The sequence below is a fragment of the Uloborus diversus genome, chromosome 4 (assembly GCF_026930045.1).
Source record: "Uloborus diversus isolate 005 chromosome 4, Udiv.v.3.1, whole genome shotgun sequence".
In the NCBI taxonomy this organism is placed as follows: Eukaryota; Metazoa; Arthropoda; class Arachnida; order Araneae; family Uloboridae; genus Uloborus; species Uloborus diversus.
In genome coordinates, this window is record NC_072734.1 from 96671217 (window position 1) to 96691919 (window position 20703).

The 20703-nt window shown below is 33.8% G+C and overlaps 1 protein-coding gene across 1 annotated transcript in view; it reads left to right on the forward strand.

Moving 5' to 3' along the window:
- Positions 1 to 524: 524 nt before the first annotated feature.
- LOC129221253 (sodium- and chloride-dependent GABA transporter 2-like) overlaps positions 525 to 20703 on the forward strand; it is a 29867-nt gene continuing 9688 nt past the window's right edge. The window contains exons 1-6 of the mRNA XM_054855708.1: positions 525 to 1329; positions 3309 to 3443; positions 6198 to 6576; positions 10636 to 10903; positions 14078 to 14181; positions 17149 to 17273. Coding sequence (XP_054711683.1) covers positions 720 to 1329; positions 3309 to 3443; positions 6198 to 6576; positions 10636 to 10903; positions 14078 to 14181; positions 17149 to 17273 — 1621 coding nt within the window. The 5' untranslated portion in view covers positions 525 to 719. The remainder of the gene's footprint in view (positions 1330 to 3308; positions 3444 to 6197; positions 6577 to 10635; positions 10904 to 14077; positions 14182 to 17148; positions 17274 to 20703) is intronic.

Sequence of the window (20703 nt, forward strand, 5' to 3'; positions counted from 1 at the left end):
CAACAGAACAGTTGGAAAAGTGAAGCAGCACACCCCAATTTGCCAGCTTAGCTGGCACACAGGGCCTGATTACTGAATAGGCTAACTAGGCCGTGGCCTAGGGTCCCCGATATTAGGGGCCCCCAAATGGCTGAAATTACTTTAATTTATCGCTGAAATTGTTACAGCCAACGACTAAAGTTTTGAAGTTTTAATACAGGTGGCCCCAAAAAACCATTTCGCATAGGGCCTCTCGACATCTTGATCGGGCTCTGCTGGCACACGACAACAACATCAAAATTTATTTGTAAAAAAGTTTCAGAAAAAAAAAAAAAAAGAAGAACATCATTGAAGCATCAGAAGAAAGTAACTTCTCCATTAATGCTCAGAGCAGTGATCAAAATGTTTGTGGTCTTTAAAGAGCTGTATTTGTTTCAACTGGGTTAAATATAACACTCTTATCTTTTCGCTGTCAGAATGTAATTGTCACAATTTACGAGTAATGGCCGTCTCCCCCTCTCATTGCATTTTATTATTCCTACATGGATTCGTCCTTGGGAAACATTTCCATCTGCCAAGCAGGAAGTCGCTGCTTTAGCAACAAAGCTGTACGCGACATGCGACGAGTCAAGTCAAATCAAATCTCGCTCTCTCGCATCGCCGCCGCGGCGGTTGCCATGTCTCGCCGCCCCGCAATGGCATCGCGCGACTAGGGAGGGGGTAGATCATTCAGTGTTGCGATGGAGACGGCACCTGTTGATCGCGGTGGAGGCAAAAGATGGAAATTCAAATCCGACGAGCGAATCGGCCCTCCACGTGTAAGCGAGAAGTTGTTGTCGAATTTGAAAGAAAATCACCCGCGACCGGTCAGGTGTCTCACCCCGGACGGCGGGAAATCTCCGAAGGTCTATCTCCCGCCCGGCTCGCCTGTGTTGGAGGTGAAGTCGCGATTTACCTTTGGAACGTCGACGGAATGTTTACCGAACGGCGATCAGCAGATAACGGCGAAAGAAGGATTGGTGCGGACCTCGTCATTTCTATCTCAACGCGGCGCCTTTCATCTCAATCTCAATGAGTCCGCGAATCTCCCGAAAAGTGTGCCCTTTGGTCGCAGTAGGAGAATGTCGCGGTCTTTGCCGGAACTGCGGGACATTCAGTTTGTTTCTGTTTTGCCCGATTTGGAGGAGGAAGAATCGGAATCCTCCGAATTTCAAGAAGAAATCGTGTACGAAAAGCCTACTCGGGTGCCCTGGCATAGGAAACTTGATTTCTTGTGGTGCAGTGTCTGCCAAGCCCTTGGATTGAGTAATATCTGGAGATTCCCATATTATTGTTACAGCAATGGGGGTGGTAAGATTTTTCTAGAACTCTTCGTTACATTACATCTGACCCTCTTACTTCTACTTGTCATTAATTCTGGTTATTAAATTTATCACTAAGAGGTTTTCTACTGAATTCTATGGAAAAAAAATGAATTTTATAAAATAATACAGTGGTTAATTACAGCCCTGTCGATTTAGATCTCACTTTCTATTGCTTTTATAAAATTTCTATAGTCTTCTTTACAGGATTTCACTTTAACTTTTTGTAAAATATCCATTTTTTCTCTATGACAATTTCTATTTAAAATCTGCAATGCAAATTTTCAATGCGAGTAGTTAGTTCTATGTACTACAGAAATTCTATTAAAAAAAAAACTTCAGTACTTCTGCAAATTTCGGTAGAACTGTACAAGATGAACGCTTTTTGTAAGAGCTTGCAGATTCGACAAAACTGATTTTGTAAAATATTTTTAAAGTGTCAACAAAAAATTGGAAATATCTGATGTTCAAAACATGGTTTGTTGATTTAAATCGAGTGATTAAAAAAAATCATTTATTTTAATCAATTGATTTGAATCAAGGGATTTTATATAAATCATTAATTAAAATCAGTTGGTTGTATTTTTATAAATTAATTTTGAAATTTTAGAGTGTATTGCTGTAAATTTAACTACACTGCATTATAATACTATCTTAACTTGGACAGGCAAAACTACATTACATAGATCCTTCTTTCTGTGTGTGTAGCAGATTTTCACTGTTGTGGGATTTTGGAGTAAAAACAATATTAAAATATTGCTTTTACTCCAAAATTAAAGTTCAGAATAAAACAAAAATTAGCAGTTTTTCTTATACCTACACCAAGACTAATATAGTTAAGAAAAGTAATTGTTCAACATATTATTTTACACTAAAAACATATATGATGATGTAAATCTTATCTCTAAACAAAGCATAAAACAAAATCATATTTTATCTAAGCATTATAATGCATTTATACATTTTTAAAAATATATTAAATAGTTAGATAACTTAATCTTAAAAGTAGGCAGAATGGATTCATCTGTTGTATAAAATATATTATGTTTATAAATGTATAGTAATTAATCTCAACATTTTTTTTAATATTTGAAAAAAAATCAACAAAAGCTGTTTTAAGTAAAAAAAATCCCACTTTTTTGATTAAAAAAAAATTACCAAGCCTCCTTCCAAAAAAAAATGTAAATATTTCTGTGGAAATAAAGAAAAAAAATTTTTTTTTGTAATACAGCTAAGAGGGGGAGAGAATACAGTGGTAGTTTTACACCTTTGGTGGCCTGTGCATTTTCAGGGCTTTCTCCAACATTAATGTTTTTTCTTGTGCAGTCAGAACACCCTCATATCTGCCCCTGTGTGGGAACCACCCATAACTCCAAGGTCAGTTCAGGTGCGGATACAGAAAACAATTTCAGGAGTGTCATGATGACCCCCCCCCCCCCAGAACAAACCTACGGTATCAAGTACGAAATATTTCTGAAACTGCTTGGGGGGTCAATAAAAAGCACCAAATCAGCCAATAAGGCAACTAGGGATAAAGGTTGCAAATTAACTGAAAATATACTGTAATCATTTACATTTTATGTTTCAAGTGTTTGAACACAATGTGAGCAGATACTATTGTCGAGGATTTAAGGGGGGTCATGACTCCCATGACCATCCCCTTGTATCCACCTCTGTGTTAGTTATGGAGAGAGAGTTGACTGTTTATGTAAGAATAAATATTTTTTTACCAAAATTACTCCTCCCCCAATTAAAAGTATACTTGCTGATAGAAGAATCAAGGTAAAGAATTTGTCCATAACTTTGCAGTTGATTTTTTTTCAGCACTTTTTTGATGGAGATGTATTAATTATTTTAATTTGATTTCTGTTAATTTATGCAAGTAAAGATTTTTCATTCACTTAAGTTTTTTAGTCATACTATAATCATAAATTTAAGTTAATGTACAAAATGAATGCCTTATTTTAGGATCATTTGTGTTCCCATACATTGTATTTATGGTGGTTTGCAGTGTCCCTCTCCTCTGTATGGAGCTAGCTGTGGGACAAGTCACACAATCAGGACCTATTTCAGCATTTGGACAGCTTTGCCCACTAATGAAAGGTATTATTTTATCTAATATAGTAAACAGCTTTATTATTCAGAATGTTTTAAATCTTACTTGAAATCTTTAGCAGACACTACTGAAAAGGGGGAAAAAATATGTTATTGATTTAGTGTAAAATAATTCTAATGTTATCAAGCATTTTCCAGCCCATCTTCTGTATTCTAATCTTCAAAAATAAATAAATAAATAAATAAAAAATATTTTTCAGCACTTATCATCATAATAAGCAATGTGGAACCTTGGAACAGCTTACCGGAAGAGGTGGAAATGAGCAAGGGAGTAGATAGTTTTAAGAGGGCTATTGATCTTCACTGGGGATTGTAAATTGACTAGGACCAGTCTAGCTGGGCCCAGAGCCTGTTGCTGGTCGTCACATTTGTATTTGTATATGATGTCACTCTTTGAGTGGGGAAAGAGGGTCATGAAAATGTGAGTTTGTGACAAGAGGGGGGGGGGGGGCAACAAAAAGGGAGAGATCACATTTTTTTTTTAAATACGAATATGTTTGTGAAAAAGTGTGATACCTGACAAGGGAAGAGGGAGTTAGGGGTAAGGTGAAGTGTGATGAAGGAGGAGGGTGTCAAAAATGTAAGAAAAGGTCAATAAGTCATCATTTATGGACAGCCCCTAATGATTTTAACTGAATTTTGATAAATTAATGCATACTTAAAACCCACTAAGTGCCAAGTCTCCCATTTTGGGAACCTTTGATTAAGATTTTTTTCTTCATCAAGTAATTAAGATATCATTTTGAAATTATTTAAAATTGAATGATAGAGTATCTAACTTTATTGGTAATTTTATTAAAAGGTTTAAAATGTAAAATAATAAAAAAAAATTTAAAAAAACCTTCAGTTTTTCAAAAATTTCTTGTTTTTGCATTACACAAGAAAAAAATTCCCCCAAAATTATTTATATGAATGCAGAAAACTAGAAACATAGAATATGAAGCTCAATAGAGCTTTTTTCCAATCACAATAAACAGGGGTCAAGAAAAATAATTCAAAGTAGTTTTATAGGAGTTTATTTACTGAACTCTCAAAATGGGAGACTTGGTGTGTTCTGATTAGCAGAGCAAGGCATGGCTAGTAGAAATAGTCTTCAGACATTTTGCATGAATGAACTCTCCCCTCTTTTATTTCTCCCTGTTAAAGCCACAGCTCTCTTTGTATTTTCTCATTGTGAAACAATCTCTTGTTGTTCAAGGTCAAGAGCAGGTGCTTTTATCAAAACAAGTGACATTCCATTCGTTTAGAAGAAAGTTCTGGAAAAACAGGTGTGCCAATCCTCCCTAAGGAGGATGACACATTTCTCTGAATTTCTACAGAGCATGGAAGAGATTCCCCTAAAATGAGACCAAAGATCACTTTAAAATTATTCTCCCCTCCCCCCACCCTAAAAATGTCAGTGCCATGCACCCCTTCCCCCTGAGGGCACCCTTGAAATAAATACAATAAAGTATAGGTCAAAAGCTTTCAATAAGGGAGGTTGTATTTCAATAGAGAAATTCCAATAGAAGATTTTAGTTTTTTGCATTTTTGACAACAAGCATTAAACAATACAGAGATAATATATTTTAGCGTATTACAAAAAGATGACTGCAGTATCACTTGTTTGTGAACCTCTAGATTCTGTTTGGATAATTAAGAAGAAAAAAAAAGGAATCAAAATTGCTTAGATCACAGATAATGCGATAACGGTCTCAATTTGTATTTTCACAATTTATTGTAATATGTTGGATAAAATCGGTGAAGCTAGAACCATTGCTAATTTCTCAACTTGAAACATGCAGGCCATTAATCTCTGAAACCATTATGATGTAAATCATTTAATCAAACATGTAGTGAAGCAACCGAAATGTAGACTGAAAAAACCCTCGCTTATGATGAAACAAGTACACCCCAAACATACCTTAGTTCCGTTTTATACAAGTCTAGTGCTTCAGGTCATTGTCATTTACTGTTACTCGATCCTCGACATGGTTACATGAAGAGACCTACCACTTCTCTTTTTGTGTATGTTAAAACCTAAGACTTTTCGCTAAAAGAAATTAAATTGTGTGAGCAAAATTCCGTTTTGTACACAAATGCAGGGCCGGATTCAGGGAAGGGCAGGTGGGGCCCCCCTCAATAAAATTTTTACAAAATATCCTAACTTTCATGGGTCAAAAATACCAGATATATACATATATACATCAAAATATTCAGATATATGTCAAAGTATCGGATATTTTCAAAAATATGATGATCTTTTTAAACCCTGATTAGGGGCTTCCACTCCTTCGTTGCCCCGGGGCCTCCACGCTTCCAAATCCAGCCCTGCACAAATGTATAAGAAAAAGGAATGAAAACCAGGCTTAGCTCAGCGTACCTGCAGAGCGGACAGGGGGGGGGTTGGGGGGGGGGAGCACGTCCCAAAAGGGCCCAACAGCTCAAGAATTTAAAAAAAAATGAAAATGACTATCACTAAGACTTATTAACGTTGCAAATATACACTGCTGGCCTCCACATATTTTGTTGCAGGGGGGCCTAAAATTTATAGATCCGGGCCTCATTCAGTTTTAAACATGCTCGATCTTCTTGACTGGAACCAGCCTAGCTGGGCTATAAGCCTGTTTCTGGTCATCATTTTTTTGTACTTTTATTATTTTTCAAATTACTTTTAAATTTTCTGTATAAAACTTGCAAATTAAATTACATAAATCTGGTGTCTTTTCTAAATTCTATTAATGTACATCTTTCTTTCACTAGGTATAGGTGTTGCAAGCATGATGCTATCATTTTGGCTTACTGCCTATTATAGTGTGTTGACTTCGTGGACTATGTTTTATACTTTTAATTCATTTTATTCCCCACCGAGATGGACGAGATGTACAAATACATGGAACAGTGAAATATGTCATGAATCTACAGAGTCTGTGTTACAATCAACTGACTCATCCAAGTCAACTTTACCACAGTTGACGAGTGAATTACCTAATCTGACAGATGCCACGCTGACTTTGGTTACATCAACTCTAGAACCTATTTTAAACACAGAAGCTAAGTCAACTTTACAAAATTCTAAAGAGCTGGATCCTGATAAATTTATGAGCTTAAACATTTCACATCCTGCAATGGAGTTTTTAGAGTAAGTTATTTGGTATATTTTATTTGGTATAATTAATTTTTATGTAGCATGTATAGTCTTAGTAGGAGTAGTCGATTTTTGTTGGTCTGCTTTTCTACTTTTCATTTAAAAAATGAAAAGTAGAAAAGCAGACCAACAAAAATCGACTTGTCATCGACAATGTCAATCGACATCTTGTCAAAATATTAAATGAAGTTTCATTTTGTACACTGAGTTTCAGTAATATTTTTCATAAGATTTTTTGGAAAATGTTCAATTCTTACTCAACTTACTTTCTATTAATTTTTTAACAGATCTTAGTAAAGTGGGATAAAATGCGCCGGGTGTTGGTCTGCATTACAAAAACAACTTCTGTTACAGTTTTAATGATGAACATTACCCAATATTTTGTAACTAACTTTTTTTTTTTTTTTTTTTTTGCGTTTATAATGAAAAAGCATGAAGCTCAAAGGTCAGTATTTTATATTAAACCAAACCAAAAACTAAATAGACCAACTGCTACTTTTGTACTATTTATGGCAGAACCATCAACATATTCTCACAAATCAGCATAACTTGGGTCATCAGCAATTTCACTGCTGCTAATAGGAGAATCAGGGCCGATCCTAGCAGGTGTGCAGAGTGTGCGCCGCACAAGGGCGGCTAAAGCAAGGGGCGGCCGCAGGCCGCATCATATATTTCTTATAATCAAGCAAAATTCCTCAAGAATTTATCACAAGATAACTTATAATAAGTAGAATAAATATGCTGATTTTTAAATGTTCAATTGTCAAAGTATGTGTTCATTTCCCGACAGCATAGCATAGTTTAAGAAAAGTAGAATGTTAGGGAACATTGTGCTGGTTCATTGTCCATTAATATCTACTCTTAACACACATGCTTCATTTGGTTTCAAAGTTTGTGACAGAACCGGCAATCAGGCATGGATACAGGGCAGGGGAAAGGTCCCTTCTGAAGCATGAAATGGTGCCGTCATAAAGGAGCACCGAGGGCGGCCACTAATGTTTACCCCCCAAGCTTTTATAGACCTAAACAATGAGGACATATTTTATTTATTTAAAAAAAAGCTATACTGATTAGATACTCTCGCAAGCGTTTCAAACAACAAACTATGTAACTAACTCTGTGTTTAACAATGGTAGATGCGTGGAGAAAAAGTGGAAAATTGAGATTCCCTTGAGAGTAACATATATGAATGACGAACTAAAATGTTGTACTTTTCCCCCTTTACGACAATTTCTTGGATTAAAATCTTGAATGAACTGCCCGATTTCAGATCAGGTAGGAGGACAGGGCCCTTGCTCCGGGAAGCAAAGCTCCGAAACGAAGATCCAAAAGGATGCCTTGACCTCCTTGAGGAAACTAAAGAAGGCTTAAAATTGAGTTTCTAGGACTTTACTTTCGGAAAATTTCGCTGGTTGAACCATCAATCTTAAGGATCCAATTAAGTCTCTGATTTACCTCTTCCACCTTAACTCAATCAAACATAGCCTAAAAATGTTGGCTCCAAAATCCAAAATGTATTTTCAGACGACAGCCCTTCATCCTATCATCAAACGTCATATAAAATGGCTTTGGCATTTTTCGAAATTTTTGCACTAGAGGACCCCGAAATCCATTCGCAAACATTACTACCAAAGACCAGAGTAAAGACAGACTCAATTAGCGTCTTTAGAGAAGCCCCTAATTCCACTCCCTCTCACTTAACGTATTGAAAAACAAAACTAAAATTGCGTTTTTCAAACATCAGTTTCAAGAACTTTTGGTGAAAGACCCCGGATCCCTCTTTTCTCCAACGCAATCACTATACCTGAAAATTTCGTTTTTAGACGGTTCCGTGGAGCCATGGCTTCCTGCCCAAACTAGCCTGAAATTGACTTCAGTTTCAAAAACACAGTTTGTGAGGGCACACTGAATCCCCTCCCACTCTTAGTCCCATCGTTATCAAACAATCCTTAAAATACGATTTTGGGACTCATATTTCTAAAGAATTCCGGAGGAGAACTGCCAGGCTTATGGTAACTTTTCACGGCGCTAGGGCATATCCATCAATCGTTGAGGTGAGGTGGACAAAAGTCTATAGCTATATTTTTCAAATATTAATGTTGAAAAATATTCGAAAGATCCGTAGAAGCTTCCCAGTTTACGTCACCAAAGATAATATAAAATTGCGATTTTAGAAATATCCGCTTAACAGCTTCAAAATCCTTCCTTCTGAAAAATTTCCTATTATGGATTTGAGTTCCAAAAAATATTTTGGTTCGCAATATTTTCACGTTTCCCCTATTGTTTTCAAATCTAGATAAAAACGGGTTTTTGAAAAAATAAAGCCGAGAAATTACCGGAGGATAGCTGCCAGATCCCCTACTGTCACCAAAGATGGCCTAAATTTAAGTTTTAAATTTATATTTCGAAATCTTTCGATGGGAGACGATTGAATATCCCTCCCTCTTGCAACGTCAACAAAGGTAACCCAAAATTTGCGGGTTTAAAATTTCAGTTTCAGAGATTTTTCGGGAAGAACGCCGAACCTTCCTAAGCTACGGTCTTAAAAAATAGCTTCAAATTGATTTCAGTTTTGCAAGAATTTTAGGAAGAAACTGCAACATTACTTTCACCTAAAGTCTCGAAAAAGTTCCTAAAATTGCGATATTTGACGTCAATTTCGAAAATTTCTCCATGCACCTTGAATATACTTGACTCTTTTGTCCTTGAAACCAAACACAACTAAAGATTAACTAAAAAATATTTTTTCATACGCCAATTTTGATAATTTTCTTGGAGCAATCCTCCTCCCCTGAACCCCTGACACCTCCCCTTACGCTTCCCCTTCCTCTGTCCTTTCTCTGATGTCACTGAAGAAAGACTATAAAATGCAAAAAGTAACAACGTATAAAAAGCACAAATTCGCAGATGGTAATCTGCGAATTTGTGCTTTTTATACGTTGTTACTTTTCGTTTCTTTGCAACAGCACAGAGATATTTATTTATGTTACTATAAAATGCGTTTTTACGACTAATAAATTTTGGTATCTATTACTTTCTTCAAAGATATAAATTGTACTTAAGGAGTTTCTTACTATAACAAATTTCTTCCTTTTTATAAGATCATTATTCTGTCCCCCCCCCCCCCTTTTTTTTAAAAATTTGAACTTGGCATAAAAATTTAAAGAAAGATTTATATAGACGTTAAAGATTAGTCAAAAAATGCAAATTGCTCTTGAGGGGCGGCACATTAGGTCTTTGCACATGGGCGGCCGACACCCTAGGATCGGCCTTGAGGAGAATATTGCTTTTCGAATTCATCTAAAAATTTTCATTTTTTGTGGGTTGTCTCTAAGCACCTTTGTACAACGGTTCTTAGTCTGAAAAAATGCTGTCATATTTTTTTTTCTTTACAACAAAAAATAAAGAAACTACTAATGGTTATGAACTAAAGAAATTTACTTTTGGAGAGAAATTCAATTTATTGCTCCATTCTTCATGAAATTCATTAAAAAATAAATCAAGTTGCAGACCAATGAAAATTACTCAGCACTGCCAAAATGACAATAAAATTTGTTTAATATCACTATACCATGTGATTTCATTCAAGGATTTGTTGAACTATTGGTGCTATTTGTTAAAAATAGCACCAATATGACCATTATAGTACTACTACATTACTAATTATAGTAATGGTCATAAATTAAAATACGAAATATTATCAGTAATTAAAATTACCAAGTCCCTACATTGTAACACTTCCATGTAGCATCAAATTAGAAAAAAAAAAATCTTTATTACTTATTTTTTTGGAATGTCTGATAATGGGAAATGTTTTACGCTTCCAATTTTATTTTATTTTCATGCATTAATGTGATATTTTTCCATGAGCATTATTTATTATGAAATTTTTAAGGTGATTGAATGTTGCAAAGAGAAAAATTCCAATGGACTTAAATATTTAATTGTTTTTTCTACTTTTATCTTGTCTTAAAGTTTAAAAAAAGTTTGATTCCTGCTACAATTTTTTTTCCATTATGTTTGATATAAGTATTCATTTTTATCCTTTTTTAGTGTTAAAATGCTGGATAAAAGCAATAGTATTGAAGAATCTGGCGAACTTAGATTTGAACTTTTAGCTTCTGTGCTCTTTGTTTGGATACTAACCTACTTTGCTCTTCGAAAGACAGATTTTTTTCGAGGAACTACCATTTATGTTTTAACAGTGACATCACACCTGCTATTGTTTAGTGTCTTTTTACGTACAGTTGCTTTAGATGGGGCTAAAAATGGCCTCAAACACTTGTTTGTAATTGATTGGGATACCATGTTGGATCCAAGGGTGAGTATTTATGCATTCTGCTCTGATATTTGTATTTGTACTTATAATTAGTTTTAAATCTCTTTTATTAATATTTTTGAATTTCTTACAACATCAGGGTGGCGACAGATCAGGGAAATCAGGGAGATCAGGGAAAAGTCAGGGAACTTTATTAATCAGGGAAATATCAGGGAATTTTGAAAAAATTACAAAAAATCAGGGAAAATTGATTTTATGAAGAAAAAAAAATCTTTTTGCTTTACAAAATTAAGTACTTTAATTCCCTACGAATTTTCCGCCAATTATCTGTTCAAAAAATAAAGTAAAATTAATGAGGTGCGATTGTAAACTGCCGCATTTGTGCATCTTTTTTCCTCAACGTCAAAGTATTGAATCTTACTTATTAACCACAGGATGAACTTCCTAAGATTGCTTCTGTGTCTGTTAGGTTGTTTATTTTACCTAGCTTGTAATTTCCTTTTACGCTTTCAATGCTACGTAAAATAAACAACCATACAGGCAAAGAGGAAGCCTTCATTAATGCCTTAGCTCCTTGACTTTATTCCATTGTCCAGTGTCTTTCGTCCATAAGCTCATTACGTTTTGCATTGAGAAAGGCGTTCCCTGAAACGCCAAAACACGTGTCTGCTGAAATCGGCAATTTGTGCTTTTTTGATGTTGTTTTTTCTTACTTTAAATATCTTTATTTTTTATTGTTAAAATGCTGTATTCATTCATTAAAACCTATGTTCTTGATTAGAGAAAAGCTCCCTATTAATGGATGTCAAATGGTTTCATCTGTTTTGCATAAATATGTCAATTAATTATATAAGAATAACTACATTACTTCTATTCTTTCACTATTACTTGTTATTATTGCAACAATTATTATACTGTTTGGAAACTTAGTTCAAAATAATTTCAATTACTTTTTAGTTCTATCATAAATACACATATGTTTTTAAGAGTAATTTTAATAGTTTCTTAAAATTCTTATGCTAAATGGTTTCTGGAAGTAAAGTTTTTTTTTTTTTTTTTAATTTTCTCTAATCTTTCCATGTAGAAAAATTTAATATACTGTTTTGTAGGGGGTTTTTTTCCCCAAAAAATTGACTTGATATGTTTACAATACTGCATTTTATACAAACATACAATGGATTTCAAGTAGAGCAAAGAAAGAAAACCATTATTATTGGTAATGTAAATCAGGGAAATTTGGTGAACTTAATCAGGGAAATCAGGGAAAAGTCAGGGAACTTTTTTTTCACAGTTCCTGTCGCCACCCTGGTTTCTGGCATCTTTGGAGTCATACGAATGCCTAAACTTTTTGGAACTCGCTGACTGGTTGCGACGAATGTTAGGTTCTTGGATAAACTTTTATAAGCTCCTGTAAGCATTCCTGCCCTCGCAAAGAAGGCGTAATCATCTCAGCTTTCTCATTAAAATGTTAGCAAATATTTTATAATCCTTCTGTTTCATTGTTTTACAATTAATAATTCAACCATTAATTGTTATTGTATAAGAGGTAAGAGGTTATTGTTCAACTTCTTCAAACTGCGCCCGTCAGGTGATCAGTGAACGGAATTCTGGCCTGTGGGCTCTTTGCAGTTAGACAGCCCTGCTCCAGATCATTGACAAGACAGTTGGCATCAGTTTTATTAGAACTACCAATTACTTAATTTAAATTCTAAAGGAAAGGTAGCAAACTTGTAAGGTGCTTCTTTATGCTACCAGAAATTTCTGCTTGTACAACAGGCCTGTCCTTCTTTAGGGGTCAGGAGAAAACAACTGCACCCCCCCCCCCCCCCGCGCCATAAAATGACGGGCCTATCTTACTGATTGAAATTATTGGCTCTGGGTGAGGGAAAGAGGCTCAAGCCACCCACTTTCTGTATCGCGGATTGTTATTTATTCTTTTAAATTTCAATACTTTTTCACAATGTAGCAGAAACTCACCTGAACATAAACAGTCGTTTTCAACCAAATTGGTAACCAAATAATTTTGAAAGGTTCAAAAATGTTTCAAATATTTACTTGAAATGAAGTTCTTAGAGTTGTGAAATTTGACTTATTTCATTATGAGAAGTATGCAAAGCTTTGAATTCTCAAGTTGGACTTATACAAATACAAAAGTGACGACCTGCAAGAGGCTCTGGGCCCAGCTAGACTGGTCCTAGTCAATTTACAATCCCCAGTGAAGATCAATGACCCTCTTAAAACTATCTACTCCCTTGCTCATTACCAGCTCTTCCGGTAAACTGTTCCAAGGTTCCACTACCCTGCTAAAATAATAATTTTTCCTAACATCCATGTTAGCCTGAGATTTAAATAGCTTAAAACAATGACCCCTTGTCCTGTTTTCAGTGCTAAACTTCAGCCCCGTAACATCTTTCATTTTAATAAATTTAAACAACTGAATCATGTCCCCTCGGTCTCTTCTTTGCTCAAGACTGTACATTTTTAGCCTTCTAAGCCTGGAATCATAGTCTAAGTAAGAAAGTTCATTTATTAGCCTTGTAGCTCGCCTTTGAACCCTTTCCAATACATTAATGTCTTTCTTAAGATAAGGAGACCAAAACTGAACAGCATACTCCAAATGAGGTCTTACCAAACTTCTATATAAGGGCAGAAGAATTTCTTTAGATTTGTTTGAAATAGATCTATTGATAAATCCAAGCATCTTATTGGCCTTGTTACTAGCAATGCTGCACTGTTGGCTAAACTTTAAATCCTGACTTATTAAGACCCCCAGATCAGTAACTTTGTCTGCCTGACTAATGGCTGAACCTTGCAAATAATAACTTGTACACTTCTTTCCATGCCCTAAATGTAGCACTTGACATTTCCCAACATTAACAGCCATACCCCATTTATCAGCCCACTCTGTAATATGATCTAGATCCTCTTGCAGCTGTTTTGCTTGTTCTTCATTTCCTACAGTCCCCATAACGTTGACATCATTAGCAAAACAATTCATGTTCCCAGAAATATTTTTGTAAATATCGTTCATAAAAACATACTTCTGTATTTTTTATTTAAAAAAATTACACGGAATACGAAGAGTAGGAAAAAACTTTAGCCATACATTTTCTTTAATACAAAACTTCTTTTTTTTTTGTCAAAATCTGAATGTTGAAAATATTTTTTGCATCATATATCTTTTGCCAAATATACTTTAACATAGTCAATTTACAGGTGCTGTTATATTCTCTAGCTCAAGCATTTCATTCATTGGGAGTAATCTTGGGTCCAAGCATTTTAATGGGCTCTTGCCATAAGCAGCATAATAATCTCTTAAGGTAAGTTTTTTTTTTTTTTTGCTTGAGGACAGCTTTTTTTTACAATTCTCTATTTTCCTCACTTAGAACGTTTTAACTTGTGTAAATAAAGCAAAATTAGGTCACAAATTAAACTCAAAAATATTTAATTTAAGATACAGTAAACAAAATAAAAAAAATATTGTAAATATTTAAAATAAAATTATTTTCAAAGAAAAGAGTATTAAAAGATTCATGTGTGATAACATTTATATTTCAACACCCACATCTCCTTCCTTCTTTCTTCACATGATGGATATTTTCATTCTGCTAACAATTGATAGTTTTGTCTTTTTGCTCCATGACAGTTACTCAGCTCTTAATTTAAAAGTTGGGTGCTTTCTGTCTATATAATATATATTTTTTAATAATTTTAATTAAATTCTGTTTGAAATAGTAGTTGAAAACTAAATTGTGTTTTAGTATTTAAAAATAAAGAAAAAACATATATTTTAGGATTTTTTTTAAAGGGGTTCAACATTTTAATAAAAAAATGAGAAACTGAACACAAAAGTAATTTTTGTACTTGTTATTAACTTTTTAGCAAAAGATTATAAAAGTTGTATCAAAAAAGAAGAAATATTTGATACATAAGTTTGTTTATTTTCATTTTAAATGATTCAAACTTTTTTTTTTTTTAAGGAATACATATGATGTTATATGCATGAAACACCTTTTAATTTTACTTGTTATGAAACTAAAAAAGTTCTTTTCAGAAAAATAAATAAATAAATAAATAAAATACTAAAAACATCTTTTTTAAATGGGTATGGACGTAGCATCAATGCAACACAAAACACTGATAGAGGCTCAATTCAATCAAAACAAAAAGTCAGAGAAATGAGAAACATGTTCAGAAGTTTATAGAAAATGACCAATGCAAAAAATTAAATCAATAGTTTTTTTTGTTATGAAAGTAACAAAGTTATTTCCAAAAAAAAAAGATTGCAAATATTTGTACTTTTGAATCTAAAGCTTGGTAATTTCCCAATAGAAAGCGTGGAGGAAATGAAATATCTTGGAGCTATCATTGATTTTAAATTCCAATGGGAAAAGCACATTTCTTTTCTTTCGAGTAAGATTGAGAAGCTTATTTGTGCATTTTATTGTATTTGTCGAAACAACTATGGAATTACCATGGACACTGCGAAACTCATTTATAATCAAGGGCTACTGCCGGTTATCTCTTATGCCTCATGCATCTGGGGGCACAGCTTAAAAAAGAAAATAAATCGCAAAGAAATCAGAAAACTGCAGAGAAGAGCCCTTTTGAGAATCGTCAAAGCTTACCGAACGGTGAGTTACGAAGACATTTTTGCTCTGGCCGGTGCGCCTCCTTTGGACATAGTCATTTGCAACACGATGCTTGCTCGAGATGCTTATCTCCGCTCCGTTCGGGATGTTCACTTAAATAGTACTCTCTCTCCCTCCGATCTTCCTCATCCCTCTAAAAGAGTTCCTATTTCACTTGTAGATTTCAATGCCACTAATTTGAACAACTATGATTTTGTTTGCTTCACAGACGGCAGTAAGATCAATGAGAGAGTCGGACTAGCATTTGTTTTGTATCAGCATGAGATTGAGTTCTCCATTCATCAGTTCCGTATCAGTGACAACTGTTGCGTTTTCCAAGCCGAGCTCTTGTGCTTAAATCTCGTAGTGAAACACGTCTCGAATTTTCTTGGAGCTAAAGTACTGATTTGCAGTGACCCTCTTTTTTCTCTTTTGAATATCAGAAGCTTTGAAAAGCTCATTGTGGAAGTTCAAAGCATTATAAGCAATATTAATTCACACGATATTTATGTCGATTTTACCCATGTGCGAGGCCACTCAGGAATTCGAGGAAATGAAAGAGCTGATGCTTTAGCAAAAGAGGCTACTCGTTTACCTTTTTCCTTAGATGTAGCTAATCCTCCCTCGTTCTAGAAACTGTTCTACTTTAAGAAAGCTACTAAGGATTGGAATTCAGAGTATCTGTCTTCAAATAAGGGAAAATGGACCAAGCACTTCCTTCCCACTATTTTCTTTAGATTGAAACGGCAACATCTCAAAACTGATTTTTTTGTCACTCAGTTTCTTACTGGGCATGGTAATTTCAAAGAGTACTTGTATAAATTTAATATTTCTACTAGTAACGTGTGTGATTGTGGACAGGATATTGAAAATCCAGAACACTTGTTGTTTCGTTGCAATCGTTTTAACCCCCAGAGAGAAATTCTTATGCGGGAGCTGAGGAAGTTGTCTGTTTCTTGGCCTCCTGTTCCTTCTGCTCTGGTTCAGAGTGTCGAGACTTTTTCTCTTTTTAAACGTTTTATTTATTCAGATGTTTGACCTTTTTGTATGTGTGTGTGTTTTTTTTTTTTCTTCTCTATTCGTTGTTAATTGTTTGTATGCTGTGCTCATTTTATTTTGTGTATTTTGTACTGTTGTGCCTCTTACTTTCGGGCCCTATGTGATAGTATGTGGTGCATAGGGAGTTTCTTTTTGTGTCTAATAAAAAAAAAAAAAAAATATTTGTACTAATTTAGTTTGAACAGGGCCTGGACATTGCATGAGTGCAACACAAAACACTGATGGATGCTTCCTACAGGTCAGGTAAAGCCTTTCTGGTAACAGTCACAGTCAGATCGATTGCAAATTAAGTTAAAAAGTCACAGAAATTAGAATCATGTTTAGGATTGTGTAAAGCCGAGAGAGTTGGGTATAAATAAAGTTGATTCCTGGGAACAGGAGCAATTTGTAGAAACAAGAAACTCAATGAGAATTGCAACTCGTGCTTGAGAAAAATATAATTTGAATTCAAGATGCCGATATTCAAATTATTAATTTTGTGTATTTGGTTTGATCAGTTGCTGAACATGTAGGTTATGTTTCAAAATATTTTAAGTCTTTCTACTATACTGATTTTTCTGCAAACTCATGTGTACCTGTGTGTTTTTTTTTTTTCAGGGATACAATTATCTTAACGCTGGTTACATTACTAACTGTTTTGCTAATTGGGTGTGTGACTTTTGCTACAATAGGACATCTTGCTGAAAAGTTAAGGAAACCTTTTTGGAAAGTTCTAAATGATGGTATGTATTCCAAACTTTTAAACTGATAAAATGAATTGAACTGGAGTGAAATTTACACTGAATGTAGAGAATGAAATTTTTATAAACATATATAATATATAGCATATCATTATGCATTAATGTAGAAAACAAACTATAGCTTTTTATCACTGCACAGTTTTTAAACTGCACAATTGAAAAACTGCCTTCAAACTTTAAAAAGCACTTTATTGTACAGAAAGGCATGTTGTAGAATAACCAAAATCGTGTTAATCAAATAGTAAGTTGTTAAAATAATTCAATAGTAATTTTTTATAGTACAAAATGGTACTTTTGTAGAATGTTGAAATAATTAGACAATCTATATAAATAAAACAAAGATATATGTGTGTGTATGTTCCCTATACGAATCCACAGTTTACGTCTGATCTCGACCAAATGTGTCAAGGAGGTACTTGGGCCCCCGAGAAAGAACGTAGGGGGTTTTTCAAACGCCAAAAAAAAAAAAAAGAGAACCGATCGAATTTTCATTTCAGGACCCAAAAAATGGTATTGAATGGCTCTTTCTACCCAAAATAATTATAAGATCAGTTCGATTTCGGCGCCATTCGAAGGCGCGCGAAAGACACCCACAGAATTAAAAATTAAAAAGCACTTCTAAGCCTAATAGAACAGAAATTTTAAATCGAAAAAGTATCGTTTGCACGTTTTTATTTTAAATTATTGTTCAGAAGGTTGCCACGTCTTTTCTTCTCGGCTATGACTAAATAAAATTTTGTTTTCGTTTTGAGGTAAAAATTTCCCTTTTTGAACATTATTTGGCAATTTATCTTTCTTTTTTTAAAGATTTTAGTTGTATTTATGGAGGATTGCGTTTAATTTTTTCGAAAACTTTTGATTTGCCGTTTTTTTTTCTTTGAGAATGATTATTTTGACAGGATGAAATTTAGTTTTTATTCTTCTAATTGAAGCCTGATTGTTGAACATACGTTACTTGACATAATTTTTATTTTCGAGGTAGACCGTGCAAAGTTGGGCAATGCAGCTAGTGAAGAATAAAAAACAAAGACTTACTATTACCTAATTTTATTACCTTAGCAGGTAACAAATATTAAACAAGTTTGACATTTTTCATGAGAAGGTTTTTGACATAATGGGTTAATTCATGGTTAAAACCGAATAAAACCATTACATGTCAAAAACCTAACAACTCTGTTAGTCCTAATACTAGTTTTGAAGTAGAAAAAATTGCCAATCACTGCATAAAAGTTGTTACGAAAACTCTTTTGAGAATAATCATTAACATTATTCTTAAAACTTCTAACAAGTAGCTTTCCCCCTACAATTAGTGATTTAGAAATTTTTATAAAGATTATGACAGTGTACCTTACACAGTAATAAAATATAAAACAATGTTGTTATTTTTTAAAAATTCTTTAAGATTATTTCTATAAGCTTAGTTCACAATAAAAAGTATGAAATAATGTAAGTATATGATTTCTTAATTTCAACTTTAAAAATTTGCAGTTAATCTTATATCTTTACATTAAGGTTAATTCTAAAGCGGCAAACACATTTTAAATTAAAAATATGAGAGAAGAAATAGGTGGCATATAGGGACATGGAAAACGATAATTTTATCCTGCACGTCACGCCTCATATATTTCATTAAAAATAATAATTTAAAATAATGATACAAAATTTTATTGCATATCAAATTACAAATGAATGTGTGATTCCTTAAGCAAAAGGTTTCATCATTACTTTTTAATGAAACACATGAACCCTCACATTCGGGAAAAAGGGCCTACTTTTTATGAAATAGCCCAATACATAATTTTTCCAATAGTTTAAACTCTAGTTTCTCAACAACTGTGATATGTTTCTCTTACAATGGAACCTTTGCTCCCAAAATCTACAATTTATTTTAACATTAATATATTAACAGAGCAAAAAAATAAACTAACTCATAAGCAAGTTACAAGAGGTTGACTTTGGACATCCTGCAAGTGACACATGCAAATAAATTAAATTTTAAACAACGAAACTATTTAAAAATATAACTATGTCAGGAGTATCTTTGTATCAAATGAAAAGATTAAAAAAATTGCCTACCCCTGTTTAATTAAAATATTAAGAAAAATGACAAAATGTTAATGAAATTTAAGCATCTTTTTGTCTTGCACGTGATGGTGGAATGGCCCTATCTTTCAGTTCTACTACAATTTTTGAGTGTTGTAATTAAGAAATCATACAATTATTTTATTTCATACTTTTTAGTGCAAACCAAGCTTGTAGAATATACAGTCAATTAGCGATAACTCAAATTTAAAGGGACCGACGAAAAACTTCAACTTATCCAGGGGTGATTGTGAGTTCATCAAAAAATACCTGAAAGTTTCAAGGCGAGAACGGGGGGGGGGGGTAATCTTTGGCCCCTATTACTTAAGTGCACCTTTGCCATAGTATTAAATAGTTCTGAGTCAAAATATTGTGTGTACATTTGATTAAATTTTTAATGGGTTGCAAAGTTACTTTTGAGTTGGTGTTATACAAATTATCTTGACATTTGTCCATCTTAAGGCTCTTGGAGGTATATTTGATGAGTATTATATGATTTTAAAAAAAAATCGGAGGTGGAGAGATAAACGCATAACAAAAAAACATAATTCCGGTATTTTCGGACATAAAAATACCAGAAATACGTCCGAAAATACCGGAAATTCGGTAAAATACCGGAGCACAATCACCCCTGCTTATCGGAAGTTCGACATAGCACTAGTTATGATTTTCAACATTTTGATATTAAAAACCATCGAATATTTTAATAAATATGTACATATAACAAACACAAATACAGACCTTAAATATTTCTAAGTACAATATGCACAGTTTAATCAAAGGTATTGAGATAAAAAAATCAAAAGCATGGTTTTGATTTCGAAACTGCTGGAACCACTTGAATAGAGCTGATTCTACTTCAGGAAAGGTGCATGTCTTCAAATTCGGATTCATGGATTCTACCGCTTTAGAAGTTTCTCTTTTTCTTTTAATATAATTTACAGAGTACTTACTTAGACATCTTTAATAGTAAAGAAAACTTACTCTGTTCCTCAGGAGCTTATCAGCAAATGATCGAACTAAAGAATGAAGGGGAACGCATCTTAACTTAGGTTAGCCTTTGAATAAAGGTACACTCGACTTGACTACTTCATGACTTAAAAGCAAATTCATAGTCCAGCAACATGTCAAAGTGTAAACAGTACAGTACAACAAAAGAAAACAAGCTAAATTATTTCCCCACATGTATCTCCTTTATCGCACATTGGCTCAACAGGTGCTCTTCTTGCTTTAGAGGTCTATTGTACAGAGATTGCAAATGTGAAGGTGAATTAATTTTTCTCTCAAAGTCACTTCTTTCTTTTTTTTTCATTCTTACGAAATAAATTTC